The 25,620-nt window shown below is 44.0% G+C and overlaps 1 protein-coding gene across 8 annotated transcripts in view; it reads right to left on the reverse strand.

Moving 5' to 3' along the window:
• The window catches only part of LOC139622780 (transcription factor COE3), a 68,699-nt gene that overhangs the window by 27,011 nt on the left and 16,068 nt on the right, over window positions 1-25,620 (reverse strand). For all 8 annotated transcript variants that reach the window (XM_071480369.1, XM_071480368.1, XM_071480367.1 and 5 more), the window contains exon 7: window positions 1,214-1,295. In XM_071480369.1, coding sequence (XP_071336470.1) covers window positions 1,214-1,295 — 82 coding nt within the window. The remainder of the gene's footprint in view (window positions 1-1,213; window positions 1,296-25,620) is intronic.

Raw genomic sequence — 25,620 nt, forward strand, 5'->3', positions numbered from 1 at the left:
AAAGATAATAATAATAATAATAATAATGATCCCAACTCTTGTTGTTTCAGACTTAATGTGAACATTTTAATTTCGCAAAAAATGAGACGCTGCAACTTAGTTATTGCATTCCTTTTGACACATAGGAGTGAGAGGTGAATGCCCCTGGTGGCTGTCATGCATCAGTCCACATTCACCCTGAGGGAAGATTTGAGGAGGCAGGGGAGGTCTGATGGTGGTGACATCAGGAGGGGACACCATGTCTTGTCTGTTTCATGTCTGGGCTTCCTCCTGGAGGATGCTGGCTTGTGTGTCTATCACAGAACAGTGCTGTCAGTGACGGACGCCCTCCTGCAGTTTGTCGTTATCCTGATAGGACAAATCACACTAAACTCTCACTCGCTCACCTTGACCTAGTGGGCTGCTTGTGGTGGAAATGTCTGTGTAGGATGGATGGATGGCTGGATAAATGGATCAGCTGCTGGGGTGGGAAGGTGGTTGGGGGGGGTGGGGGTCAATAATTTCAAGGCTCAACTTCTTGACACATCAGAAGCGAGAGGGTTAAAGAAGCAGTAAAAGTGCTCAACGGTCATGTCATTTTAATGTAAATCGCAGCATTTTGTCAGCCCACAGTAATGATGGTTTTCAGATGGTTTTCACTGGCTACATAAAGAACTGCATATGTGTGACTTTAAGTGTATGCATATGTGGGTAAGAATGAGAGAGGGATATAAAGAAAGCAAATATATGTGCTCCTAGCGTGTATGTGCATGCATCCATATGTGTGCTTGTGTGTGTGTGTGTGTGTTTGCGCATATGTGTGTATAAGAAGGTATGCGTTTCCGCTGCCAGACAGATTCTGAGTTAACACTGTTGTTACATGTGGTCGGATCGTCCTCCCCTCTGCGCTGAGGCTCAGAAAGCTGTCAGGAACACAATTGATGGCACTCTTAAATCCTATATCCTTATTTGTGTCAGGTGGTACTCCCTAATAAATATTCTGTCCAGAGCGCAGAGGACACAAAATCCCCCGCTCTCCCTTTTCCCCCGGTTTTTGCCTCCTTCAGTGCCAATAATAGAATTGTACACATATGTGGATGTGTGTTGAGATGACTTAGTGTCGCGCAGTTGTGCATCTGAACACCTGTGTGCGTGCAAGTCTGCACAAAAAGAAATATAGAGAGTGAGAGAAAGAAATAGACATAAACATATGTGCGAAAAACATTCCAGTTACCTGGAATCTGCGCATGTCTCGTGGGTTCCCTGCATTCTTCAGACAGTTCTGATTGCACTTGAGAAAGAACTTTAGGAAGAATCTGAAAGAGAGAACAAGAAGGCAAAAAACCATTAATTATGGACCGAACATTTAAATAAGAGTTCTCAAACAGTCCCCCAATCTGATCCATTCATCCAGTGAGCCAGAAACAAATCGGACAATACACGAGTTCAGTCGCAGTGTTTAATATTCCCTCAAAATCAGGAGCATCACTCTCTTTGTCATCTCATCCCCTCACCTGAGTTCATAGGTCTTTCCCAACACCCATCTGCCACTAACATACAGGAAGTCACTTGATATTCCACCCACCTCTTTAATCCCAGGACACCCCCTGTGCAATTAAAGTTCTCCTGTTCAATAGGGAAGCAAATGAGGCCCACCTGTGACCAGGTCTTGTTTGAAGAGCATCAGGGATAAAGGACCTAACAAGGTGAGAGCGCGCCACAAAACTTATAGTCCTGTCAGGCAATTAGGCGGACACTCCTGGGACCACCGTATGCCACACACACACAGACGCACACGCATAACGCATACACACACCCATGCACTTGTGGGTGGGTGAGGCAATTATGCCACAAATTACAACCTGGCTAATCGTCTCTGAACAAATGTCACGTCTGAGTGAGATCTGGGCTTGGTTAGTTTGTAGGCTGCCTTCCTCTGCTGCCGCTTTCTCCCAGGTCTCGCTGAATTTACAGATGCACCATCGCACTGAGAGCCATGTATAAGATGTGGCTGCGCAGGCGGAGAGCAGTTAAAGAGAGGAAGATGAACAGCAAGGCCCAAAAAGAAAAACTGTCTCAGATGTACCCTATTGTGTAAAAATCTTACACAACCACACAGAATAAACAATGAAATTGACTTGTTGTTTCTGCAAATTCTCCCCACAGAATCATGACTGATTGTGCCTTTGCTTTCTCCGATTCATTATAAATGCCATGCCGTGATATTTATTTTTCATCACATTGCACTGGCATTACTATATGCAATACTGTGGTTTCCATTGTAATACTAACGTGGCTCACTGAATCACAGCAGCTCATTGGATTACCATAGATTGCACCATAGATTGCATGGCCATTTCATTCAGCTAAATACAGTGGCTTGTGTGGCCTGTGAGGACGTTTTCACAACACTTAAGACTTCTCGTTCGCCCAGTGGGATCCTGGCCAGGCCATAAATCAGAGTCTGAAATGACCCCTCTAACCCTGGCCACATTAACACATGCACTGGTCATTTAGAAGCGTTCTTCGATAGACTCCTATACCTTGAGCTTCACTGAGGGCCCAGGAGGGAGAGGAGAGGTGAGAAAATATTTTCACTCCACATCCAAGTAGCTTTGGCTTGGACATCAATAAAAGGCGTTTTAACCCATGCCAGAATGCTGATTGCCTGTCGGTGTGTGGTGAGGCCATAAAAAACCTGACTTGTCATTAGTGCATTTCGCTTGATTGTGTTCACTGTGTTTTCGGGTTGCATCTGTTGGCTGATCATCAAAATGACCATTATGTACTCTAATTCCCTGACCCTGTTTTTATTTCCCCAAAGAGTCATAATGTAGAGCAGCAGACATCTGCGGAAAGCAGACCTGAAATACGACTTTTATTTGTCTGTCGCCTCTCATACAGATTGGGTAAGGCCAGTGTGTGCGTTTGTGTGTGCATGCACATCTACACACGCACATGTGTGTGTGTACATGAACCCGCGCGTGTACATGCATCACCCGTTGTTCGACAATTTATTTCAGAGAAAGAGATAGAATACATTTCCCAGGCAATACATTGACTTCATAAAAGAAACACATTACTTTCAGAGTTAGTCTCATCTCTTCTCTTGGAGACCTTCGTGTTTTTAACGTACTGTTTCCACTACAGTGAAACCAAAAGTTAAGAAACAATAAACACAAGAAACTGAGTGCCCACGCTATCATAAAGTAGCTCCTTTATGTTTACTGTTATGAAGGCAATTAAGCACAATTTCTCTGCTAAAAAGATAAGCTTAATTTTCATAGTCCACAGCAGTGGCAGCGCTATAGCATCCATTACATTTGAGTTGGTTAAGATTCTCCATGAGCACGGTGCAAATTGGTCCTTGGTGAAAAGGAGAGCAATTAAGACAAGGCCCCTCTCTCTCTGTTTTACTTCTTAAATATCTACAGAAGTTTGTGCTGGTGTTTTGGCACGCACAGAGACAAAAGGAGGTTGTTTAATTGTTTTTTAATGGGATATCAAGTCGTCGCTGCCATTAGATGTTGGCAATGGAGGGCAAAGGGGGATAGAGAGAAAGAATGAACTGCAATTAGGTTTGATTAAAGCTATCCTTCTCAATAATCAGCTGTTCTGACAGGACAGGGGGACCCTGGTGGCCGCTGAGATGGAGGAAGGTGTTGAGTGATATTAAGGCCAATGAAGGGGATATTAACATGGCTAATTAAAGCTCTTCCAAAGCCGGGAGAGGAGGCTCTCAGTGGACCGCACTGGATGAAATAATCGGCCAAGGCAGCTATCAGTTGGAGGAGAGAGAGAAAGGGAGTGCAGGAAGGGGTGGGGTGTAGTCCATCTGAGGGAAGGGGGGAGTAGAGGGAGGGATAGTGGGAGGCGTAAAGGAAAACTATGAAGTGTGAAGAAAGACAAAGAGGAAGACATCGACAGGCATATAGAGAAAGACTTCCAGGGCAGCCAAGGAAGCTCATTTTGACATCAACTCTTTCTGTCTGCATGCCCGAAGTCTGCCAGTATAACTAAGACCTGACATCAGCTTTTATCCTCGACAGCTAGTCATACAGGTCCACAAATCAGCGTTAAAACAATCCTGCTCATGCCTTGGTCTAAGGCAATTAATACGATTCTCCTGTAGTACCTCCATGCTCGCCCACTGCCGAAGCTACTAATCATGCCATAATGATTTCTCTCCCTCTGGTCAAAGGGGAAATAGATTGTCTCTTTAGTAATGCAGCAGGCTCTGCGCCTTCCACTCCCTGGCTTCACAGACCCGGTAATTGAGGAGAAAAAGGCCGACTTTGGCACTTTGACTGATTTGAGGGCTGCTAGACCCTCTTATCTTTACTCTGATCATTTTAGGCTGACACTCAAAGGAAGACCCATCGCCCTAATTCTAGCTCACCCTCTCCCATCATCAAACAGAGGGGGAAGAGAAAAAAAAGAAGAGAGAGAGGGAAAAAAACAAACAGACGAGGTGAGGAAGGCCTTCTCTCATTTAAATGGCCAACTTAATTGCCGGGTTGATGTCACTCATGCATAAATGTCCATCCCTTTGATTTGAGTGAAGAGGGCAAATAAGGATAATGTTGTATTATTAAGAAGGCTCCACCGACAGTGGAGGCAAGCTATCCTGTCAATTTCATTCATTTTTTTTATCCATTCATTTTCGATTTTTATTATTTTTAATGACTGTCTGAGCTATTTGAAATTACTTTCACATGCTGGTTTCTTAAATTACATCCAAGAGAGTACTTTTTTTCCTTTAATAGTACACCTTGTTCTTATTGTACAAAGGAGCTTCCCTACATTTGTTTAGGCTGTTACACAATACACTGACAGATGGCCACAGTATCTGTAAGAGTCAGGTATTGACAACTCTAAGCTCCTGATTGGTGCCCCGGCACTAATGACTAGCATGCAGTGTCCACAGCCGGCAGCCATGACAGTGAGGTCATCCGTTGCAGGGCGGTGAGTATCGATCACCACCCAGCTCCAGCCCATCAGGCCCCAGCTGCCTCCCAGACTCAATGGGCCCCTGTTACAGGAGCCCTGTAAGAAACAGCTCCCAACACCAGACTACAATCTGCTGACACCAGATCTCTACGCTGAGATAGTAGTACACGGGTCAATAGCGTATCGGATTTCCAAAACGCCAGGGTCTTAATGTCAAGCCTCCTGCCTTCCCTACCTACTGCTCCAGTTATTAGGCACTCCACTGAACTGCATTCAGATCCCTGTTGTGACAAGGCGGAGCAGGTAAAACGAGAAATAGAGACACTTATAGATCTTAATCTTCCCGAACACTTATTTATGCAACTGAGTGGGCTTGGATATATATGCCAGTTAAGTCCCTGGGAGGCCGAGACAAGCTGCGCGGCCATTTCTGTCGTATTCTGGTTCGCCGCTGTCTTCTCTCGTCAAGCAGAGCTGTTTTTCTCGCCTTAGCTGAAGTAAACCACAGCACATTAACAATATTTGCTCTACCCCTGTACAAGCGCCAAGGGACCAGACCCACAGATCCTATCACTTCTTTATCAGGGAACAAGTGCCTCACTATCCAACCTTATTGGGTTTGGGAGATTAACCCCTTCCACTCACAGACTTCTGCCTATTTCCTCCGAGAGCAGCAAGGCAGATGTCACTGTGATTATTATTGTTCGACATCAAATATCCCAACTACATGTCTCTGAGAATTTATTGAGTATTTCCAAGGCCTATATTTTGTTTTTATTTTTTATTTTATTTATTTTTTTCAGCTGCTATTGTCAGTTCATTTTGTTGTTTCATATTTCATATTTTTGTTAGTGGTGTGTGTCTTGCACGGGTGTCACAAATAATTTATGTGCTTCCTCTGCACCCTAAGAAGTAGCTGTGTCCCTCCATTCATCCCTCTTTACCCTCTCCTCCACCATCCCCCTTTCTCTCTAATGGGCAGAGTGGCATTGACATTATTTCACTTGAGGATCCCTCACTCTGTCAATCCCTCTTCATTTACTCCATGGCTACAGGACTCATTATGGTATCTCTTCCTCCTTCTCTCTCTCTCGTACTCTCACTCATTCTCCTCACCTCCTGTCTCGCTCGCTCCACAGCTCTCTCCCTCTCTCTCTCCCTCTCTCTCTTTCTCTCTCTCTCCGGACACTGTTAGTTTCTTACTTAAGAGAATCGCTCGTCTTCACAAATGGTTTCACGTCAAACCCACTCCTAGCTAGCCCCCACTGATTCCCTTCAGGCTTTGGCACAGGTTTACTGTAACAGATTAGACGAAGACTCCGAGCTCCTGCTAACTATCCATCACTTGCTAACAGTGGACTAAGGCTGTGTGCTTTATGCAGCTTTTAGCTCCAGCCCGCCACATACTGCATGTTTAGCCCCGAGCTTTCTCTCTGCCTCTCCCATCCCCTCACATCCAACTACTGCTGAGGCTGTGTACTGTTGCACGCTGTTCTTTGTTTTACTCTGAATACGGCTTTTCTCTACCAGGACTTTGAACACAATATAATAAGACACAAAACATAAATAATTCTGCGTTGTTTTGTCTTGCGCGGCCCTGTTGTTAAAGCAAATCAAACATGGGGTTGCTGCTATAGAGCCAACATCATCTACATCCAAACTGGAGTTCATAAATATTATCGAATCATCACCGGCACCATAAAACTCATATGATGATGATTACTGATAATGGCCATGACAGTCTCAACGATGTCAGTCAGGAGGTTGCTGACATTACAGAAATAATCACGTACATCAACAATACAGCTCTCAGGAATATTTACTCTGCTCACCAGCTGGACGGCAGAGAGGTATCTCCAGGTTATTTTTGCGAAGGAGGAGAAATATGGTGCTTTGATTACTGGTCAGCAATGGAGCTCGGGGCCTTGAGGAAATACCAGTCAGCACCTCCCTGTACTAGTGAGATGGAAGATAAGCACATGTTGGAGTGACTGGCCTGGGTGAATAGTAGTATTTAGGGTGTTGGACGTGGGGTTCTGGAAGGCCCCAGAGCCAGTCCACAATGAGAGCCATACAGCGCCGTCTCACTCCTGTGGCACCTTGGAGTGATCAGACCCAGGCAAGACGCAAAGGAACGCAGCTGTACAGGGAAGGCCAGCAGGGGGGCTTTGACCGTTTACAGACAGCCATGCTGGATCCAGCAGGCCAGTGGGGGCTTATTTGCATGTGTGTGTGTGTGTGTGTGTGTATGTATGTGTGTGTGTGTGTGTGTGTGTGTTACATGTAGGTCGGAGAGTCAGTGGTTTTGCTGTGTGTCCATGCATGCTCAAACGTATGCGAGTGTATTTCTACATCATATTATTACTAATGTATAATACATACATCTAAAGTGGCTGTCAGGACTGGTCAGTCATCATAAAACATGAGGCAGCCACTCTGACATGGCCGCCACATTAACGTGTTCTCAGAAGAGGAGAAAAAAAAAAAAAAAAACACCCACTGTGGACTGTCATGTAGGCAGAAGGGATAGAGACAGAAAGACAGAGAGCGGGTCGGTGCTTAAAGCTAACAGGTAACCTTTCTGTGCACCTAGGACAAAGGCAGGGGGAAAAAGAAAATGTCAAATTAAGAGAGGCCAGGCAGAGAGACGTGGCTGCCATATTTGTGTGAAAGCCCAGTGCTGTTGGCAGCAGAGATGGCTGCTTTCTGATTCATCTGGGGCCGTATGGCAAAGCTTTGTCAGTCTGTGCGAGGTATAAATAATTCAGGGTGAGAGATGGCAATTACAGGGCCCTGCACAACCAAAATGAATATTTTATAAGGACTAAAACTGCCCTGGAATGAATCACACACATGGAGTCACACACACACATACACACTCGCACGCACGCACATGCGCACACACAAGCATAAGTGAATGTGTGCACACACGTATGCACACATGCGCCCAAACACACACACACAAAGGTAGCACATATGAACCCTTAGCATTGCTGTTGTATTGTTGACAATATAACTATTATATTATATAAACCCCTGCATGTGGGTTAATAATTTTTAATATGCTTGCCTGTGTGATTTCTCACAATATTTGGTTAAGGGTGAGGGAGTGTGGTAGATTTCTTGTTCTGGTTTGTTATTGTGTTGTGGGAAAAAAAAAAAAATGTATGTCAAACCACGAACAAATATACCTGCACAAGAGCGTAATAAACTGTTGAGCAGACCATGTGAAATACATCAGCAGAAAATAAAAATAAGTGTTGTCAATATATAGTAAAGATCTACACAAAAAGCAGTCTCCAGAGACTCAGAGCCTTTACTTTTGACCCTGTAAATATGGTCTTTGTGTGTGAGCAGGGGGGGGGGGCAAAATGCTAATGGGAAAAGATTAAACCCAAAAGCCGCCTGGAGCATTTACCTCTAAAGGGTTTTGTCTGTCAGGTTTCCTGCAAAACTCTGTCTTTATAATTCTGAGACAAAAAATAACATTGTTCCCTAGTCCTGAGGAGCGCTGTGGCTTGGTTGAATGGCCATTGTGTGGGCCTAGCTAATGATACCTTAGCTTTTGTGAGAGTGAGGCCAGGTAGGTCTGTGACATCAGCGCCACACAAGTGCTTCTCTGTCCGGATGTTTAGGGAAGGATTTCGTCCATGGTGGGAAACGGGTATAGAGAATAAACAGGTCCTGTTTTTTTGTACCAGCTTTTTGAACCCCTCTACCTAAGACAGGGGTTTCCTGAGAAAAAAAATGCATTTAAAATTTCTGTTTTATTCTAAATCCTTACTTTTATCTAATTATGTGAATGTAATATATATATATATATCAGTTTCTGGAAGAAATGCTTCAGCAGAGACTGATGTAATTCCAGGAGAATCTTTTTTTTTCCTCCGTTTTTTTATTTTTTTTATTTCAGCGGTAGTGTAGGCGTTTTATTTGTCAGTCCAAAGGGAAGATGGCAACCCTCTGAGGGAGGAGAAGACCCCAAGCATGAAGACACAGATCGCATGTGTTGGAAAAAGTGACAGCAAGGCAAATGCTAAGAGAAAGCTGCTTCCTTACCGAACTGCACACTGTTAGCGATGTAGCTAGCTGTTGTGAAGGCAGCTGACAAACCCATAGCGTGGCATGTCTCGCCCCGTTTGTGAGTTTTCAAAGAGTGTGATTTGCAAATAACATGAGTCTCTGGGCATAGACTGGGCATGTAAGTACGGTGAATAAAGCCCCCCTGCTCTGCTGAGGGAAACCCTTACTTGTCAGCTCAGTTCTTTGTCAGGAACCTGACAGATAAATAGACAGTGTTTTGCCGCTCACTCCTCCTGCCTTATGTACACAGAGGCGTGTGTCTGCTTCCCCATACAGGTTGACTTGCTTTAGGGGAGGAATTTGTTGAAAGACACCCCACCGCTTCTCAGGGCAATGACTGAAAATATTGTGGGCCACTTCAGACAGCCTCAAACAACAAACAATGGGGGTTGATGTGTAACCAGATAAAACACAGATCGAATAGCTGGGTCTAAGCACCACTACAGGGCTTATTTTTCATGCAAATTACTACTAATGAGCTTCCTGAAATCTGACTAATTATATCAAAGTGATTTCTTTAATTAGTTTGTAATAATTCCTCGCATAAACATCATAGTAAACAGATTAAGCTATATAAAAATATCAATTTGTCACACTTTATATGAGATGCTGTGCAGTTGACGCTAATCTTGCTTCTCCAAAATGCCACAGCAAACATTTATTAAAGAATTAAATATGTACTTAAGAGAATGTTTGGTAAGAGTAAGGATGCATACAGTGTCTTTTGCATATTTGTCATAGCTCCAACATATAAGGTACAAGCCTGAGAAAACATAATGAAGCGAGTGTAATGACTTACACATACGTAATTGGTGAGAGAGAATCAAGTTAATAATTCAATAATATAATATAAAATACAATAAAAAATTCTATAATTAAAAGTCATAAATTAGTGTATGACTATCTAACTCAGAAGGAGCTAATGTTATTGTAATCCGACATCAGAGATAACACCACTGAGTGACTGGAAATACTCGCGTCAAAGCCAAATACCTATTTGAAAAATAACAGACAACTTCAGAAAAGATAAGACATTGCATTTATCTACCACTTTGCACCTCTTGTTAATCCAACAACATTCCTTAAACCCCTAAAGAGTAAAAATATCTAATATACTACCAGTCACAAGAGAACTCATACGACTACCGATCTTTCTGATACCCTCAATCTGCACTGAGATGGATTAAACATTCAATTTGTTACTCGCCAGACTACCACCTAGGTTCACCACTTACCATACAAATGGAAAACACGCTAGTAATCTATTAGCCTGCCTGGCCTGACACTGTATTATGTTGTATTTGTATTATATTTACTTCAGGGAAATTACGATTCAAGTCATATTTATCTTCATGTGGAAATGTGTGTCTAAATGGAAATCACCTATAGTGTGAGGGTGGATGCAGAGCAATACTAATGTGATCCATGAACCGTGCGATTTAGTCACCCTCTGTGGATGCACTATGGGCTGATTCTACATATCAAACATGCTCTCCCCCTGTTAAAGCCCATACCCAGAGCCCCCGATGCTGTTTGATAATTATTACGCTTACATTACAACACAAGACCTTGCCTGTGGAGCTGGAAGAGCCGCCCCCTTCCACATAAACACACACATACACACGCGCGCACACGCATGCACGCACGCCCTTTGTCATATACAGTAGTAAACAGCTTCCCAGTAAGCTGTTTGCACTTCACTGCCCGCTCTAGGAAATAAAAACAAAGAGCAAATTGGGGGTTTTGCGTCTCAGTGAATAAATAAGGTTGTTTTACTCACAGAATCCATTACCTTTTAAAACATGTGCCTAATGCGTTGAGCCTTTTCATTTTACAAACAAAGCCTAAATTAGGAATTAAATACATTCGTATTTAGATAACGGCATTAGCTTTATGACATCAATGTGAAAAAGTTGGACGCCATCCATATCATTCCCATGCTTCCATTGTTACGTTAAATTGCAATATTAATCCTGGCTCAAACCAAGGTACTGTAGCTTTTATGCAGTACACTTGAATTATGCTATTGAAGTAATTGATAGTGATTCAGTCATTGAAGGTACTAATCCCATGATTCAGTTCATCTCTCTCAGTGCCATTTACCTCCAGATGTTTAGAGTTTGGGGTAATCAATAAAGAGGGAATAAAGATTGGCATTCACAATACTCCCCCTGACAAGCTCCAGCCGAATGTTTGTCAAGCAAATTAAACACACTTAGACTTTTCACCTGCTCCTACAACGACACCACATATGGCCGTGAAGTTAAAAATAAGAAACTGTGCATACATTACCATGCATAATGCACAACTCCCTCCATTTAATATGCAAATTTTGTAAAATATTACTGAATACCTTCTGTTCGGAATGAATAAATTTGAATTGCAATTAGAATAATCTTGTATAATTAATGAAAACTGTCAATTTTGGTTCCGAAGTAATTTGATTAGCATGTTGATAGGACACTTATCAAGTTCAGTAAACTGTTAGATTAAGAAGATGAAAAAAATGATTCTAAGGATATTTTTCTCAACGGCTCTGACATTTTCCCTTGGCATTGTAAACAAAGACAGTAGCTGGCAAACTTCCTGAATCGAGGGGCGAGAAAGGGAGGGTGGAGAAACAGAAAAAGAGAAATGGAGACGAGGACAGAGATAGAGAGCCTCTTGAGATAATCTGTGAATCTCAGTCCGCAGATGAAAAGGAGTCTATCGTCAAGGCTCCTGAGTGAGCTACTCATCTCTGCCCTCTGCTCTCCAGCTAAGCCCAAGTTTATGGGATTTATCTTGTGAACCATTTGTAGTTTTCACATCACATGATGAGTTAAAAACAGCACACAGCTTTTCTAAATGTTTCGAGGCTATAAATGTAGAGTTCTCAGCTAAAATCCACAGACAACTGATCCCAGTCTGCAATTCATCGGAGAATAGCTATCTATTAGCGATCAACAAATTGATGTACGCCATTGTTGTACTGTATAAAACAGAACCATCTGTACTGTCTACAGATGAACAGAGCTAGTGACCTCCTTTTCCCCTCTCTTTCTCTGCTCATTAGCTATCCTGAACCTCTTTCTCTCCTGCTTTCAGTTTCCAAACCCCCAAATGAGACCTAAATCGCTTGCAATACAGGTTAGCTTGAGGAAGGGGGGGGGCAAACATCTGTCGCACTAGGTACCCGCACGCAGCTCGGGGTATCTCCTGCGAGGAACTTTGGGGATGTTTAATTCATAAACGCTGTCATCCATGTAAACCTCCTGATTTCATAATGACTAACTCTTGGTGGTTTAATTAATTTAATAATGCCTTTCAGAAGCCATAAATGAAAGGGTCTCTGAAGTGGTGCATTAATTAGCCAGCGCCGATGCTAGCCCTGTCAGACTGGTGGCTGTCAAAAGCGGGGCAAAGCGGAGGATGGGCACAGCTGACGTCCTGAGGTCAGAGGTCATGCCAATCATGCTCCTCACCACACTTAATGACTCATAATGTGCGTCTAGTATACACATGTATTAGGGTCAACCTGTGGTCATGTCCATAATTCTCTCCCCTTGCTAGACTACATGAAAATAACTGGAGGGGCGACAAGGTGGTTACATTCTCAGTAATAAGCTGTGGCATGGCCACATTATGTTGCTACTTGTATTTACATGACACCCACCCCCAGAACATACAATCCATCAGAGCTTTGTCGTTACCTTTTTATAAGGTTGATGTCGTTACTGTCTGCATCTTTTGCATTAATTACAGTGTTGTGGCGTACTCCCTCACAAGGTTATAACATAGAATAAATTCAAACTTCATTAAAAGTCTCAGCAGTTCAACGCATGAGCACACAAAATTATCACAGAACCAACCAGATTATATTCCAAACTAACTCTATGCATCTCATAAGGAGGTTGTTTTCCTTTTTCATATTTCATAAATATGAACCAGGGAGGTTTGTGTCTGTGCCTGTCCATTTATTACCATAAAAATCAGCTGACTGAAGTATCTCACTATCTGTGGAGGCAATTAACTGTTTTGAGAGAATGCGTAATACGGGACTTTGTAATGGTATCATTTGGAGTCAAGGCACAGATGCGCCGTGCGGAGCCATACTGTAATTAGAGAGAAACGCTGTACAGGTTTTCCACTAATTAGCAAATTATGCTGAAAATAGCATCAAGCTAATTAACAGTTATTATGGCATTTTTGAAAGTATGACTTTAATTAGCAAAGTCCTGACGCAGGCAATTTCAAACTCGTCTCCAAGAAGATGAGGTAAAAAAGAGAGAAAAAAAAAAAAAAGACATGGGGCATGATCAAGAAGATACCCAGATTATTATGATGCCGTCAAAAACTAAAGGAAGGGGAGAGAAAAAAAAAAAAAACTGGAGGGGGAAAAGAGAGACTGAGAGAGTGAGTGAGGGAGGAAAGGGAGGAGGAGGAGGACCGGGGGTTGTGGATGGGGGGGTGGGGGTGGGGGGGTAAAGCTTTTGTGTGTTGTGTCTGAATCTCCATCCAAATGAGGGGACATGTGTGCTGTGCCACGTTGCCAAGAGGAGCCCTGAGCCGTGTGCCCAGTGTCAGGTGGCAGCGGCTCACCCCTCAGCTACCAGGCGAAGACGAGAGTGAGCTCAGCTGGTGCCCACAGCCACTCACTTATTCTACTCCGCTGCACATTAAAGGAGCCCTCGAGTGGAGCCAAGCAACGCCAGCCAGCCAACCTGACAACAACACTCCACCTCCTCCTCATTTCCAACAGTTCCTCTTAGCACATCCAGGGACCCACCTTGGACCTAATGATGGCTGGTGACAGCGGATGAACCTGAAGAACTTTGCATCCTCCCAGTTTAAAATAAAAAAAAAAGAAAATATCTTCTCCGTCATTTTGTGTGGAATAATTGGTGTTTGGAGAAATGTCACTGATTAACATCACCATTGTTGATGTGAGTGAGGATTTGGGAGGCGTTTCATGGAAGACGTGTTTTTAAAGGCACCTGCGCAGAACCGTTTGAAGGGAGGAAGTGTCACCAGTGGAAGTGGGGAAAGGAGCAAAAGAGGAATGAAGAGATGGAGGAAGAGAGGAAAGAAGGAGAGGGGTGGACTGAAGGGTCTTTGAAGGCCCAGTGTGTGAGAGAGAACAGAAGTGTGCCTAGCCCCAGGCAGCCTACGGCTCAGGCCCATTAGCTAGACTGACCTTGCCCGCGCCTTTGTCTTTGTGCTCTCCTCCCGCTGCTTCCCCTTCTCAAGCATTCCCTTTTTGTTGTCTCCGAGCGAGATTGGGAAGGGGGCCATATCTTTCAGCTTTCTAAACCTCCCAACCCCCCATCTACCACTCCAACACCCCCCCCCCCCCCCCCCCCCCCCCCCCCCCCCCCCCCCACACACACACACATACACAACACCCCCCAACCCTCCACCCCCTCCACGCCTTGCCTGGAGCTGGTGCCCCAGAGGGCTCAGTACAGTGACACCCCTAGCCGGTGGCCACCTCTGCCCCGACGAGAACTTGGCTGAAGTGGTCAGTGCCCCGAAGACCCCCAGAGAAAATGCAACATATCAGGGAGCCCAAATCATGGCGCTGTAGGCCTCGCATACGTGCACCCACTCTGGGCAGCCTGCCTCTTTATTGCCTGCCTCTCATTTGAGAGGATGGAGCCTGGCTGCCAAGTTTTGACACCGCCACATATGGCCTCCTCCATCAATCGGACTAATCAAGCATCAAGGGGAGGCAGGACCAGCTTAATTGCCAGCCAGATATAGCTGCTCTCACTTGACGTGCAACCTGAAATAGAAACAGGTCTGAGGAGACATGACAGAAGATAAATGAATACGGCCATTGTTCTAATAATTATATCAAAATACACTTCTTTACGCTTACTCTTCATCTGCGCTCTGCACAAACAGAAGCTAATGCAATAGATGGTCCTCTTTCAACATAACAAATCAACACTATTGCAAATATTGCCTTAATATAGCATCATCTACTCATTAAAATGTGGATTATGTTCACATTTGTAATGTTTGATACCTCAGGTTAGAGAAGTGTACAGTAAGTTGTAAGGGATTTTTTTTTTTTTTTTCCCATGCAGGCTGCAGTGCTCTGCTCCTCCAGAGTCCTTGAGGCGTTCTGTCTGCCTCTGCCTGCCTCTCTCAACTTCCTGTTTCCCTACACCCCCCACTGGGGTAGCAGCCACGGAATAACTTAGCACATGGAATGAGGAGGAGAGATCAACAGCAGTGATCCATTCATCTTGAGTTTCTCCTGTCACTCTCTCTTTCCGTTTGTAAACACTGAGGGTCTGTGGTCAGAATGGCCTTTTGTCCACTGTGTTTTTCTGCGTCCCTCTCTTATTCACTTCAAAGGTAACAAGTGACAGATGTCTGTCTTCTCCGTGGTCTTAAACACTGAGGCTCCGCGATAGCATCTGGGCTGAATGTCAAACTGTGAATCTTCCCTAAGAATGTACTGTGGTTATGCCAAGCTCATTGTTATTAATGTCAGGGACACTGCCTACAGAAGTATTTAAGATACTCCCTGTAGTTCACAGCAGGGTGAGTGTGGAGGGGGGGCACGTATGTAAAAATGATGGACAACAATTTTTTGAAAAAAAGGTTGAAATAGAGAAATTACAGCAAAAGGACAAAGTGAATGGATGAATAGCTCGATTAGATGTATCGCAATATTTCCTGGTGGGTGCGCGCCTTCCCAAAGAATCTGACTCTGCATGAATCGATTGAGCCACAGGAGATGATAGAAAACAAAAGAAAAAAAAAAGAGGAGAAATATATAATATGGTAAAGCAGAAGTTTAGGTGGATTAGAGAGTTCCTCGGAGTTGCAGGAAATTAGAAATTTAAAAAAAGTGGCAAAGGTGGTGGTGTTTTGAGCTTGTAATCACAGCACGGTGCTGTGTTTATTTAACTTTCTCATCTCCATCGCTGCCTGCTTTTGGTATTTACATGTTTAATTGAGAAGTGTGCTGCCGGTTTCTTCTGCCCATCTGCCGAGTCCCTTCCTCTTATCAGACTCATTCCTCAAACTGACAGCTCTCCCTTTCTGCATATCTCTCTTTCACTCCCGTGCCACTACACTACTAACTCCTCTTTCTCTCTCCCTTTCCGAGTCCCTCTTCAATCTGTCAAGGCCAAATATGAGTAATGACAATGCATTTTCCCTCAAATCAAACCAATAAGTAGAAACATGCACAGGCAGCCTCACAAGAAAATTCCGTACCGCTGTTGTGTGGTCCAACTTTTTTTTTTTTTTTTGTTTGTTTTTTTTTCTCCTTTTTTTTTTTTACCCCACGTCTAAATCACCGCCTGTCAGACGCAACATGTGTGTCATTGTATCCCCATCAGCGTGTTTCATTGTACACACTACCACCTCTGAAGAGCTGCCTCTTATCAGTCGAGTGTCAGAGAGCCCCCAGCACCACCACCTCCTCCCTGCTGCCTTTCTAAATGCTTTTCTATTAAGAGCAGTGTTGTGTCCCTCTGATAGCGGCAGCTTCTCCACTTCATCATTCATAATCCCAATGGGCATCAATGGACTCTATAGCCTCGCCATCCACACCAAAGGCTTTGTCATTCAGTGCAAATGAAAACAACCTAAATGAGAGTGAGAATCTGAGGAATTCACTAAAAGAGAGAAGGAAATGGCCCAATAGACCCAAGCACTCCAGACATGAATGGTCCACTCCACGCTACGGCAATGGCGACGACCTCACATGTTCCGAGTGGGACTCCGCTCTGCTGTCATTCTTTCTAGATGCTATACAACATATGGGAGGTATTTCACAAGTGTAAAATGGTTCTACTTATGTGCTTTATCTTTTAACTGCTGTTCTATTTTAGATTCCAGCCAAATGCATGGTGTGACAGAGAAAAAACAATAAATTCCCTGATGTAGACAAGTGCTCTGCAAATCAAGGAATGAAAGCCATGTGAGGAAAACAAGGAGAAAAAATATCCACCACTCTACATTATAGCGACAGCGTAGGCTAACTTTCACCAGCTCAAAAAGTCTAAAATGATGTTCCCGCCCTTCCCAGCATGCAGAAGTCCCGCTGGGGGCCTCAATGTGATCAGCAGCATCCCCACCACGTCTCCTCATTATTGAGTAAATAGGTTTGGGCATGTCCTCAGTAAACAAAGCCAAGACTGACAGTTAAGGGAGTGAGGGGAGTGGGAGGCAGCCTCGTTCCCAATTAGAGTCGCCTCAGGCAAAACTTTAAAGAGGAGATCAATCCTACAGATCGCTAAACTGATCCTGTCACAGGCTGGGGATATTTAAACCGTGGTGCAGAGCAGAGCGGTGCGGGGCAGTTCTCAGTACAGTTTGACTGTGTGTGCTAATGACTTGGGGGTAGGCTCTCTCACCAGGACACACACCCCACAGTGAGGCGGCCGTGATTGACGGGTGAAATCGGACCTCAGCTGCAGTTCTCGGCACTGTAGGGGCCAGATGGGGAAATAGTGATTTGCGTTTTTTAGTATGCAGCTCCTGCACTTACGGATATTCCCTAATTGTCTCCCTTACTTACCTGCGAGGCTGTTTCCCATCACAGATGCAGAGTACATTTCAAATTAACCCAGGATGTTTTGATTTTTTTTTTTTTTCCTCACCCTACACTTTTGAAGCCGACTTATTAAAACATGCCAGTGGGGCTCATCCCTGTCCATCTACGCGAGGTCAAAAAAAAGTTAGTTCTCACTAATGTCGAGACAAAATAAAGGGACCAACATGAGGTGAATGAAGCCGGCGTGGCGGATTTGACACCTGAGTTTAATCGCATCGTCAATTCATGACATCCTGCTAAAGCAGCAGATACTGTATCTTTGACTACAAGTGAGTAGCTGGCACACTCCAACTCCCAGGCACACATGGGTAATGTGTAATGAGCTACCAAGCTCTGTGCAACTGCAGAGGAACTGAACATTTAAATGAGCGAATGATGCATTATGTATATCACTGAGGTTCCTGTGCAGGAATTAATCATGATCATAAAAGCCAACGACAAAACAACATACTCAGGCCGTTGCTAAATTGTTGTGATCTAATGCAAAACAAATTCATTTTTCATGCCATTAAAGATAAAGAAAATCTTAAAAGGTTTGGTTTTGCTTGTCTGCGTCTCTTATTGAGAGTCATTCACTTTCAACTTTATTTGCGGATTATTGCAAATCCCCGGTACAAATCATATCATGAAATCATGTAGCTGGGACATTGGATGTGTTCTGCTAATGCTCAAGGAAGATCCCCTGAGGGAGCCATTGAGTGGGGGAGAAAGGGAAAGAAAGAGAGAGGAAGGAGAGAGGCAGATAGAGGGAGAGAAAGCAAAAGAGAGGAGGAGAGCGGGTTACAGGATAGGGAAAGGAGGGAAGGGCGGGAAAGAAAGACAGAGAGGAGGGGAGGGCGGCAGCAGTCAAGCTGCACTTTATCCTGACAGATCTCCTTTACACACTAATTTCCTTGTTAAAGAAGAGAAAATGGCACTCAATCCAGAGAAATCCTTTTCTCCTGGAGCAGGTCTGTCAGCTGAGGGATGAGTGGATACAAGCAGAGCTTTCCTCCTCAGGCTAGCTCCCCCTGGCACACAGCAGCTAGGCTACCGCTCACAGCACAGCTCTCTATCTATAGCCATAATTAATACACCATCGGAATATAATGAACCATACCATGATACATGAATTTCAGTGGGTGCTGTCGACAGCAGTCATTTTACAGCTTGCTGGAAATCAAATGTGAAGTGAATTGATTTTTTGATCATGTCATCTCCATCACAAATGGCAAACAAATCGTGTACAAACATTTCATGCTCAGTTGCTGTTTATAAACATTCCCCATGACAAAATACTAACCCCCCCCCCTTCATTCACAGTTACTAGCAAAGACAATAAAATCCAACAAGGGCAACATCTTTCTCTGCAACATATTTATCACTGAATTTGTAATTCACCAAAGTGTATTAGCTTGGATTTGAAAAGGGGAGAAAAGAAAAGCCTCTTTTATTTTAAGTCAGGGGTGTTAGCTTTTCAGTCTGGATGTTCTCATCTCCCAAGATTACTATTCGCGGGGTGTGTGTCAAGACTACTTTTCAGAAATCTCGGTAACAATTCAGATGCGATCGATAAGGAGTGACAGTTTATTCTAAGGCTTAGCACAGGCCAAGAAAAGAACGAGTGAAGCATCAAGTTTAGAGGAATGAATCTGTTTTGTATTTGATTTTTCCATTAAATTTATCACCACTTTAACTCGGCCTTTTTTCCCTCTCCTTCTCACTCGTTCCCTCTCACTTTCTCCCTCACTCTGTCACTCACATCAACAACAAGGCTGTAAACGGCTGTCAATTTCTCATCTGTGATTTCCATGTCTTCACTTTCATCCATTTTTGATTGCTTCACACCCTATACCTATGATGCTTTTAGTGCTCATCGGTGACCTTGTGAGATGATGGGGAAAATTATAAAATAAATTTTCAGTGGCAGAGTGCTGCTGCCCTTTATAACACTTCATCATATCTGCAGTGGACGGAAAATAGTTGAGAAACATTTTCTTACAAAACTGCCTGATGCTGGTTTGGCACAAAATCATATGGTAAATCTATTACCACTTTGTCAAGGGAAACCACTTGAGGTTTCCCACAGTGTAGCAGCAGGCAAAGTGGGAAATAGTAACCCTGAAAGTACTGTCCGATATCTCTTATTAAAGTGTTTTCAAAATCTTCTCCCCTTTCGGATTTAAGGGTCATTGAGAAAGCCAATCAGAGGGACAGGCCAGTCAGAAAGCCAGCGGCGTGAACAGGACAGGAACCAGCTGATGAAATTCATCCATACTTCTCACTTATGATGACATGATTGATTTTCCCTCAGAGTGCTCAAATGTAGGATTGTCTTCCTACCCCCATCTCCTCCTCCATCCCGCCTCAATCTGCCCACCCACCCGCCAAGCCAACAGCTAATGGATAAAGCCTCTGTCTGTCTCAGGCATGGCGGAGAGTTGACGAGTGGAAGAACAACTGCAACGAATGAAGGGTGAAATCTGAGAGTGCAATTTTCCGTCTGTCAATCTCCCTTCAAGAGAACAAGTTGACCACCAATCAGCAGAGTCGATTCGGGGCTGGCGGTTGATGGGAGCATTGTGAGTGACAGCGTCATGTCACTACATTAACACGGCAATGAAAGACATAAAAAGGAATTTTTTGAAGGGCCCGGCCGGTTATTCGATTTCTGGATGTGATTTGGGGGTGGGGCCGGGACCATACTTTTCTGCCTTAACAAACGAACAAACTGACAGGTTAATGCATAACATATAACTATATAATTCATGGTCCTGAATTTGGGAGACTCCTATCATCTACTAGGTGATTCAAAATACAACCAATTAAACTTTACTTAATTATTAAAGGTAGAAAGTGAGGGAGAAACATGCCTTAAAAACTCTTGCTGGCAGTCAATTACGATAAAACTTTAATGAGCCTGGATAGAGAGCCATAAAAACTGATAGCCCCTCCGTCATGAATTATATATCCATATCGATTTTGTTTCTTTGCTATAAGAATTGCAGGTAATCGTATGTTACCACATGTAAAGTGCACTTCCCTAGCGAGGATAAATATTAACTATCAAATATATATGAGGTGTGTGTGCATTTATGACCAAGCTCATGTAGAAAATGAAGAGCAGAGATGTTGAGGCAAGGGCCATTGGGAATGGATGAAGGGTGCCATATCTGACAGTAAGAGAGACCCTTAGCGGTGCTGGCTTGATATGTTACCTAGTTAGCGTCACAGAGAGAGGAATAAATAGTTCTTTATTATTTGTGGTTGCCATCATGTCTCTCCTAATAGACAGGCTATACTGAGTTTAAACCACATTATCCTCTGCGAGACCATCGCAATTACTCTTGAGAGCTAGGTCTGATGTGTGGATAAGGCAGGTCGCCCATGTCTTAATGAACACAAACAATGTGAAATGGAGGAAGGAGCAGTGGGGGGAAAGATAATGGCAGGGGAGGGCTTGTTTTAATAGAGACAGCACTAAGTTGTTTGCTATGATCTATGCGAAGTCTGAGAATGCTGAAAACCCCCAATGTTAGTTTGTAGAGATCTTTTTTCGTGATCCTATTACCCAATCAATCCACCCTTTTCTCTGCATTTTGCCAGGGAACAGCAGGCACAAATCCTGTTTAGAGGATCTCCAGTTGTGGACTTGTGTGTCTTGCTGTCATTGTCACACAGTCCTGCCTTGTTGGACACTCGTGGAGGTTAAAGGGCACCAAACTGGATCACCGTGACACCCAGCGTGAGCGTTATCCCCGGCACAAATGGCTCAGTACTGGGTTAATTGATAAACTGCCGCTCCACTTCATTAGTCAGACAGACCGGGCTTAACGAACGAACACAGAGAGAGTGTCACTCTGAATATGTTAATCATGACTGGCCATTATGGGGCTCTTCCCTCTACCTTCTTGTCTCAATCTCTGGTAAACTACAAAGACGACGGATGTGGACTCACTTCAAACTCTGTGTACGCTTGTGTCGAGCAAGGCTATTTATCAGTGACAATAGAAAAAAAAAACAGACAGACGCAAGAGTGGTCCTTGGTGTTATTGAATATAAATATATAATAACCATGTAAAAAATGCATCATTTGGCCTTTTCACAAAGGCAGTTGTAATATAGCGCTAGGTGAGCACTGTACTTGACGTACACACTGGAGGTGAGGGTGTCAGGGGAGAGCTCGCTGGAGCGAGAGGAGGTTTTATTGTTGCCCAGCCCTTCCGCTTAAGTGCACATGGCTGGGAGGAAGCCGGGACCTCCAGCTCTGACCTCTGCGCATGTATATTTAATAGGCCATCAGTTGGCCGGGGCAGCGCTCTGATCAGGATTCAGAGAGGGGCTTTGAACACCCCTGTGTATTCCTGAGCGTGCAGCCTCAAGCTGCTCTCCCCAGCTGTGTCAATCCGACAGCACTGTTACAGGCACCCAGACAAGGCGCTGGGCACTCCACTGCTACCGCCTAATGACTACAGAAAAAAAAAAAAAAAAGAAAAAGCAAAACAAACACAAAAACAATAACATTTGGCGTATGGAGCTCTGCTACCATCTAATGAATGCTTTTAAAAACTGAAATATTACGCCAGCTGATATACTGTAGGATGCGTGGGATGTGCTTGGATTACATCAGCTATACCATACAATGCTATGTTCCCCTTAATAATAACAAAAAGGCAATCTCACGGTGGCTGCACTACACACGCCGGTAACGATCGCAGAAACAAGACGGCAAACAGAGAAGTGCCACTCGTGTGTCTTTTCTTCTAACAAGGTATCACTACTCTTTGAATCAAATCGGCTCGGCGTGTGGGTCTGTGTGCATGTGTGTGAGCGTATGAATGTCACAGTGCACGCACGCATGCACGCACACACGTGTGCGTGTGTGTGTGTGAGGGCAGCTTAACGAGGGTGGTTCATTTGACAGGCAATTAGTTTGCGGAGCTGCTATTGACAGCCCCTGTGCTTGTGTTTGTTCAACAGCTCTGGGTGAGTTCCACGCTCCCTGGGCTACGTGACAAAGCACCTCCGACAGGGAGCTCCTGATCTCCACCGAGGCTCGGAGGCTCGCACTGTGAGGGGGGTGGATATGTGACAGCCTAGCAGAGAGAAGAGAGGAGAGAGAAGGGGGGAGAGATACAAAACCCACAAGGGTCTATTAGGGGGTTGTTGCAAGTTAATGTAGCTACAACACACTTTTTTGTGTCGTATTTTGAAAGGCCTGAGCAATGATGTTGTCATTTGTTGTTTGATTGCGGGGATAGCGGAGGGTAATCTTAGGAGACACGCAGGCTCTCACACTACATGCACACATAAAAATGCAGAAAGAGAGGAGACAAGGAGGTGGGGGAAAGCTAGAGGGAGATGGAGGAGAGGAAAAATATAACAAGATCCAAACACTCTTTTATCCTCGAAAATCCCATATTCTAATGCAAGGGCCCATCCCTCTTTTAGTTGCAACCGTTTCGTTTGTAGAGCCAAGCTCCAATCAATATCATTATTTTCACAGAGGATCGAAGCGCCTTCACCGAGTTAATGGGGGATTGAGGTGGTAAACGTTTACCCTCTCACTGTCAGCAGAGCAGTGGTCCATAGTGGGCCCAGATGACAGCACTGGCCCCACTGTGGACACACTATGTGGAGATGTCCTGTGGGTAGACAGGCTGCATGGACTGTCAACCGCCTACCATGCCCTAGATGGCCTAACACATCAGCCACTTGAGTTAGAGCAGCAGCATGGGCTTTGACTTCTGCTAGAGCTAACAGAAACAAACCGGCCAGTGCTGGCAGCAGCACTACTGCACCGCTTGACATTGTTATTGTTACAAGAAAAAGTGGAAATACACTGTGTTTTTCCTGTATTACTTTAAAAAAAAAAAAAAAAAACATTCAGCGTAATGCAGAAGTAATGACGTAAAAAATGAAATAACATGATGCAGTGACACAAAACATATTTTGGTCAATTCTCGCCGTCTTTGACTGCGGATCAGCTGTTCTGTCAGGTTTTTGAGAGATGAAGACTAATCTGCAGCTGGCAACAGCAAAGCAAATTCTCTCATATAGCAGCATATGCTAAATAGCTCTTCAAGCGTGCAGATGCATTGCTGTAAAATACTTCTCCTGTCTGCGTATCTGCATCTCCCAGATGGGTCCCAAGCTGTGCCAAACTACATCTCATCAACTGCTATGAACTATGGCATCACATGACCGCAGGAGATATGTGGAGCCCTATTCTGTCTTGCCTTGGCACAACATGGTCAAGCAATGCATCATCAGGGAGCCCACACTTTGTCAAAATGGAGGTAAATAACAGAGCGGGGAGGCAGGGGAGAGAGAGTGCCTTTTCTGCTCAAAGTGTCGAAAGTTCTGCTCAATAAACAGGAGAAAAGAACAAGACTTTTGTCCGATTTCTTTCTTTTTTTTTTTTCACTTTGGAAAAAGACTAATCAGCACAGTTTGAGTTGATTTGGGTTTGCATGAGGGTGTGACAGAGGGGTAAGAGATTTCATGGGACGTTGCCCCATGATTCATTGAGTTATTGGTTTCCGCCCTGTTTTAATCGCTGGCGGGCCCGAGCCAAAAAATCTCGGAGGATTCCGGAGAGCTCTTTTCTCCACCATTCAGCAGAATGGAATTTGGTCTGCAAGTGCCTCACGTCATTCGAGGCGTCCTTCACAGTTTCGGGGGCCCTAATTCAAACCACATGGAGGCCAGCGTCCGGTTACGGACCTCTGCAAAAAAAAAAAAAAAAAAGACACATTCCCATTGGCTGCTTCAGGATGGGAAATGGGGTGTCTTGATGGAAAAAGATAACAAACACATCTAAGTAGGAGTCACAACATAGCCAAAGCACACACACACACACACATTCGCATGCATAAATATACATACACATGTACATACACAGGGACATATACAAATATACATGCATATACACAAATACACACACAGACTGAAAAACATACACTTATGGGTCTGCAAAAGCTGTTTGCTTGACATGATGGAAGAATGAGCAGCAGCCTCTGTAATATTGCTCCTATTCTTCATTGACAAGCATATATATTTTTGCTGTTCCCAACTGACTTTGCAGCGCTGAACTCCATTTATGAATTATCTGACATATTTCCTGCTATTTTTTTGACAGGAGTACTCAGAGGAAATTTCAAGGCACCTTTCTCCTGACAAGTAGAAATATCAATATTTGAATAAATTGCAGATTTGGATCTCCTCACATGGATGCTCTCCAGCAAGAGTGCATGTGTGTGTGTGCGCGCGGCTGTATGAAGGTGTGTTTGTGTGTGTGTGTGTGTGTGTGTTTTTGCATGTATGTGTGTTTGTGTGTCTGTGTGAGTGAAGGGAATGGGAAGGGGTTTGTTTCATTCTGTTACCACGGTCTTATCCCCCTGAGCCCGCAGGCAGAAATCTGTATGCAGCATTTCATTAGGAGGGAGCTCGACTGAGTGACATGTGAAGCACACCTCGCCGTCGACCTGATGAAGTTTACTTCTCTCAAACGACAAAAAGCCACTTTGTAGACTAGCCCTTTTTTTCCACAGAGGAAGAGAGGGGGTGATGGCTGAGCACCAATAAAAGAATCATGAATGTTGTTTCACAGAATGACAGGCCTATCTGTACACAAATATTTCTCTTCCAGAAAAATGTAAGCTTCAGAGCTTTTTTTTTCCTCTTCTCTTTTTAAAGGAGATTTGACTTGATAGAACTGACAGCGCTCAAAAATATGATCACCTAAATTCTAAGCCTTGTAGGAAACAGCTGATAAGAGGCACAAAAGGCAGAATAGAAACAGATTGTTCTTATCGTACAAAAGTGGCAAGTGTTATGTGAGGAAAGCAGCATTTCACCCAGTGAACTAAATAATTTACAAACAAATACACCATTGTCCTACAACCTTGATAAATACACCGTCTCTGTCTAAGAGGTCAATGTCAAGCATCCATAACACTCAGAACTGTCTTCTTAAAGCTCCTGGTGTTACGTATGAGAGACTTCTGCCTATCTGTCTCACTCTGTTTAGCTGCAGTAGCTGCCATGCTGTCTGCATGTCTGCGGCT

This window comes from Trachinotus anak, unplaced genomic scaffold (assembly GCF_046630095.1).
Source record: "Trachinotus anak isolate AG129_WGS33_773 ecotype Australia unplaced genomic scaffold, CSIRO_AGI_Tana_v1 ptg000007l, whole genome shotgun sequence".
NCBI lineage: Eukaryota > Metazoa > Chordata > Actinopteri > Carangiformes > Carangidae > Trachinotus > Trachinotus anak.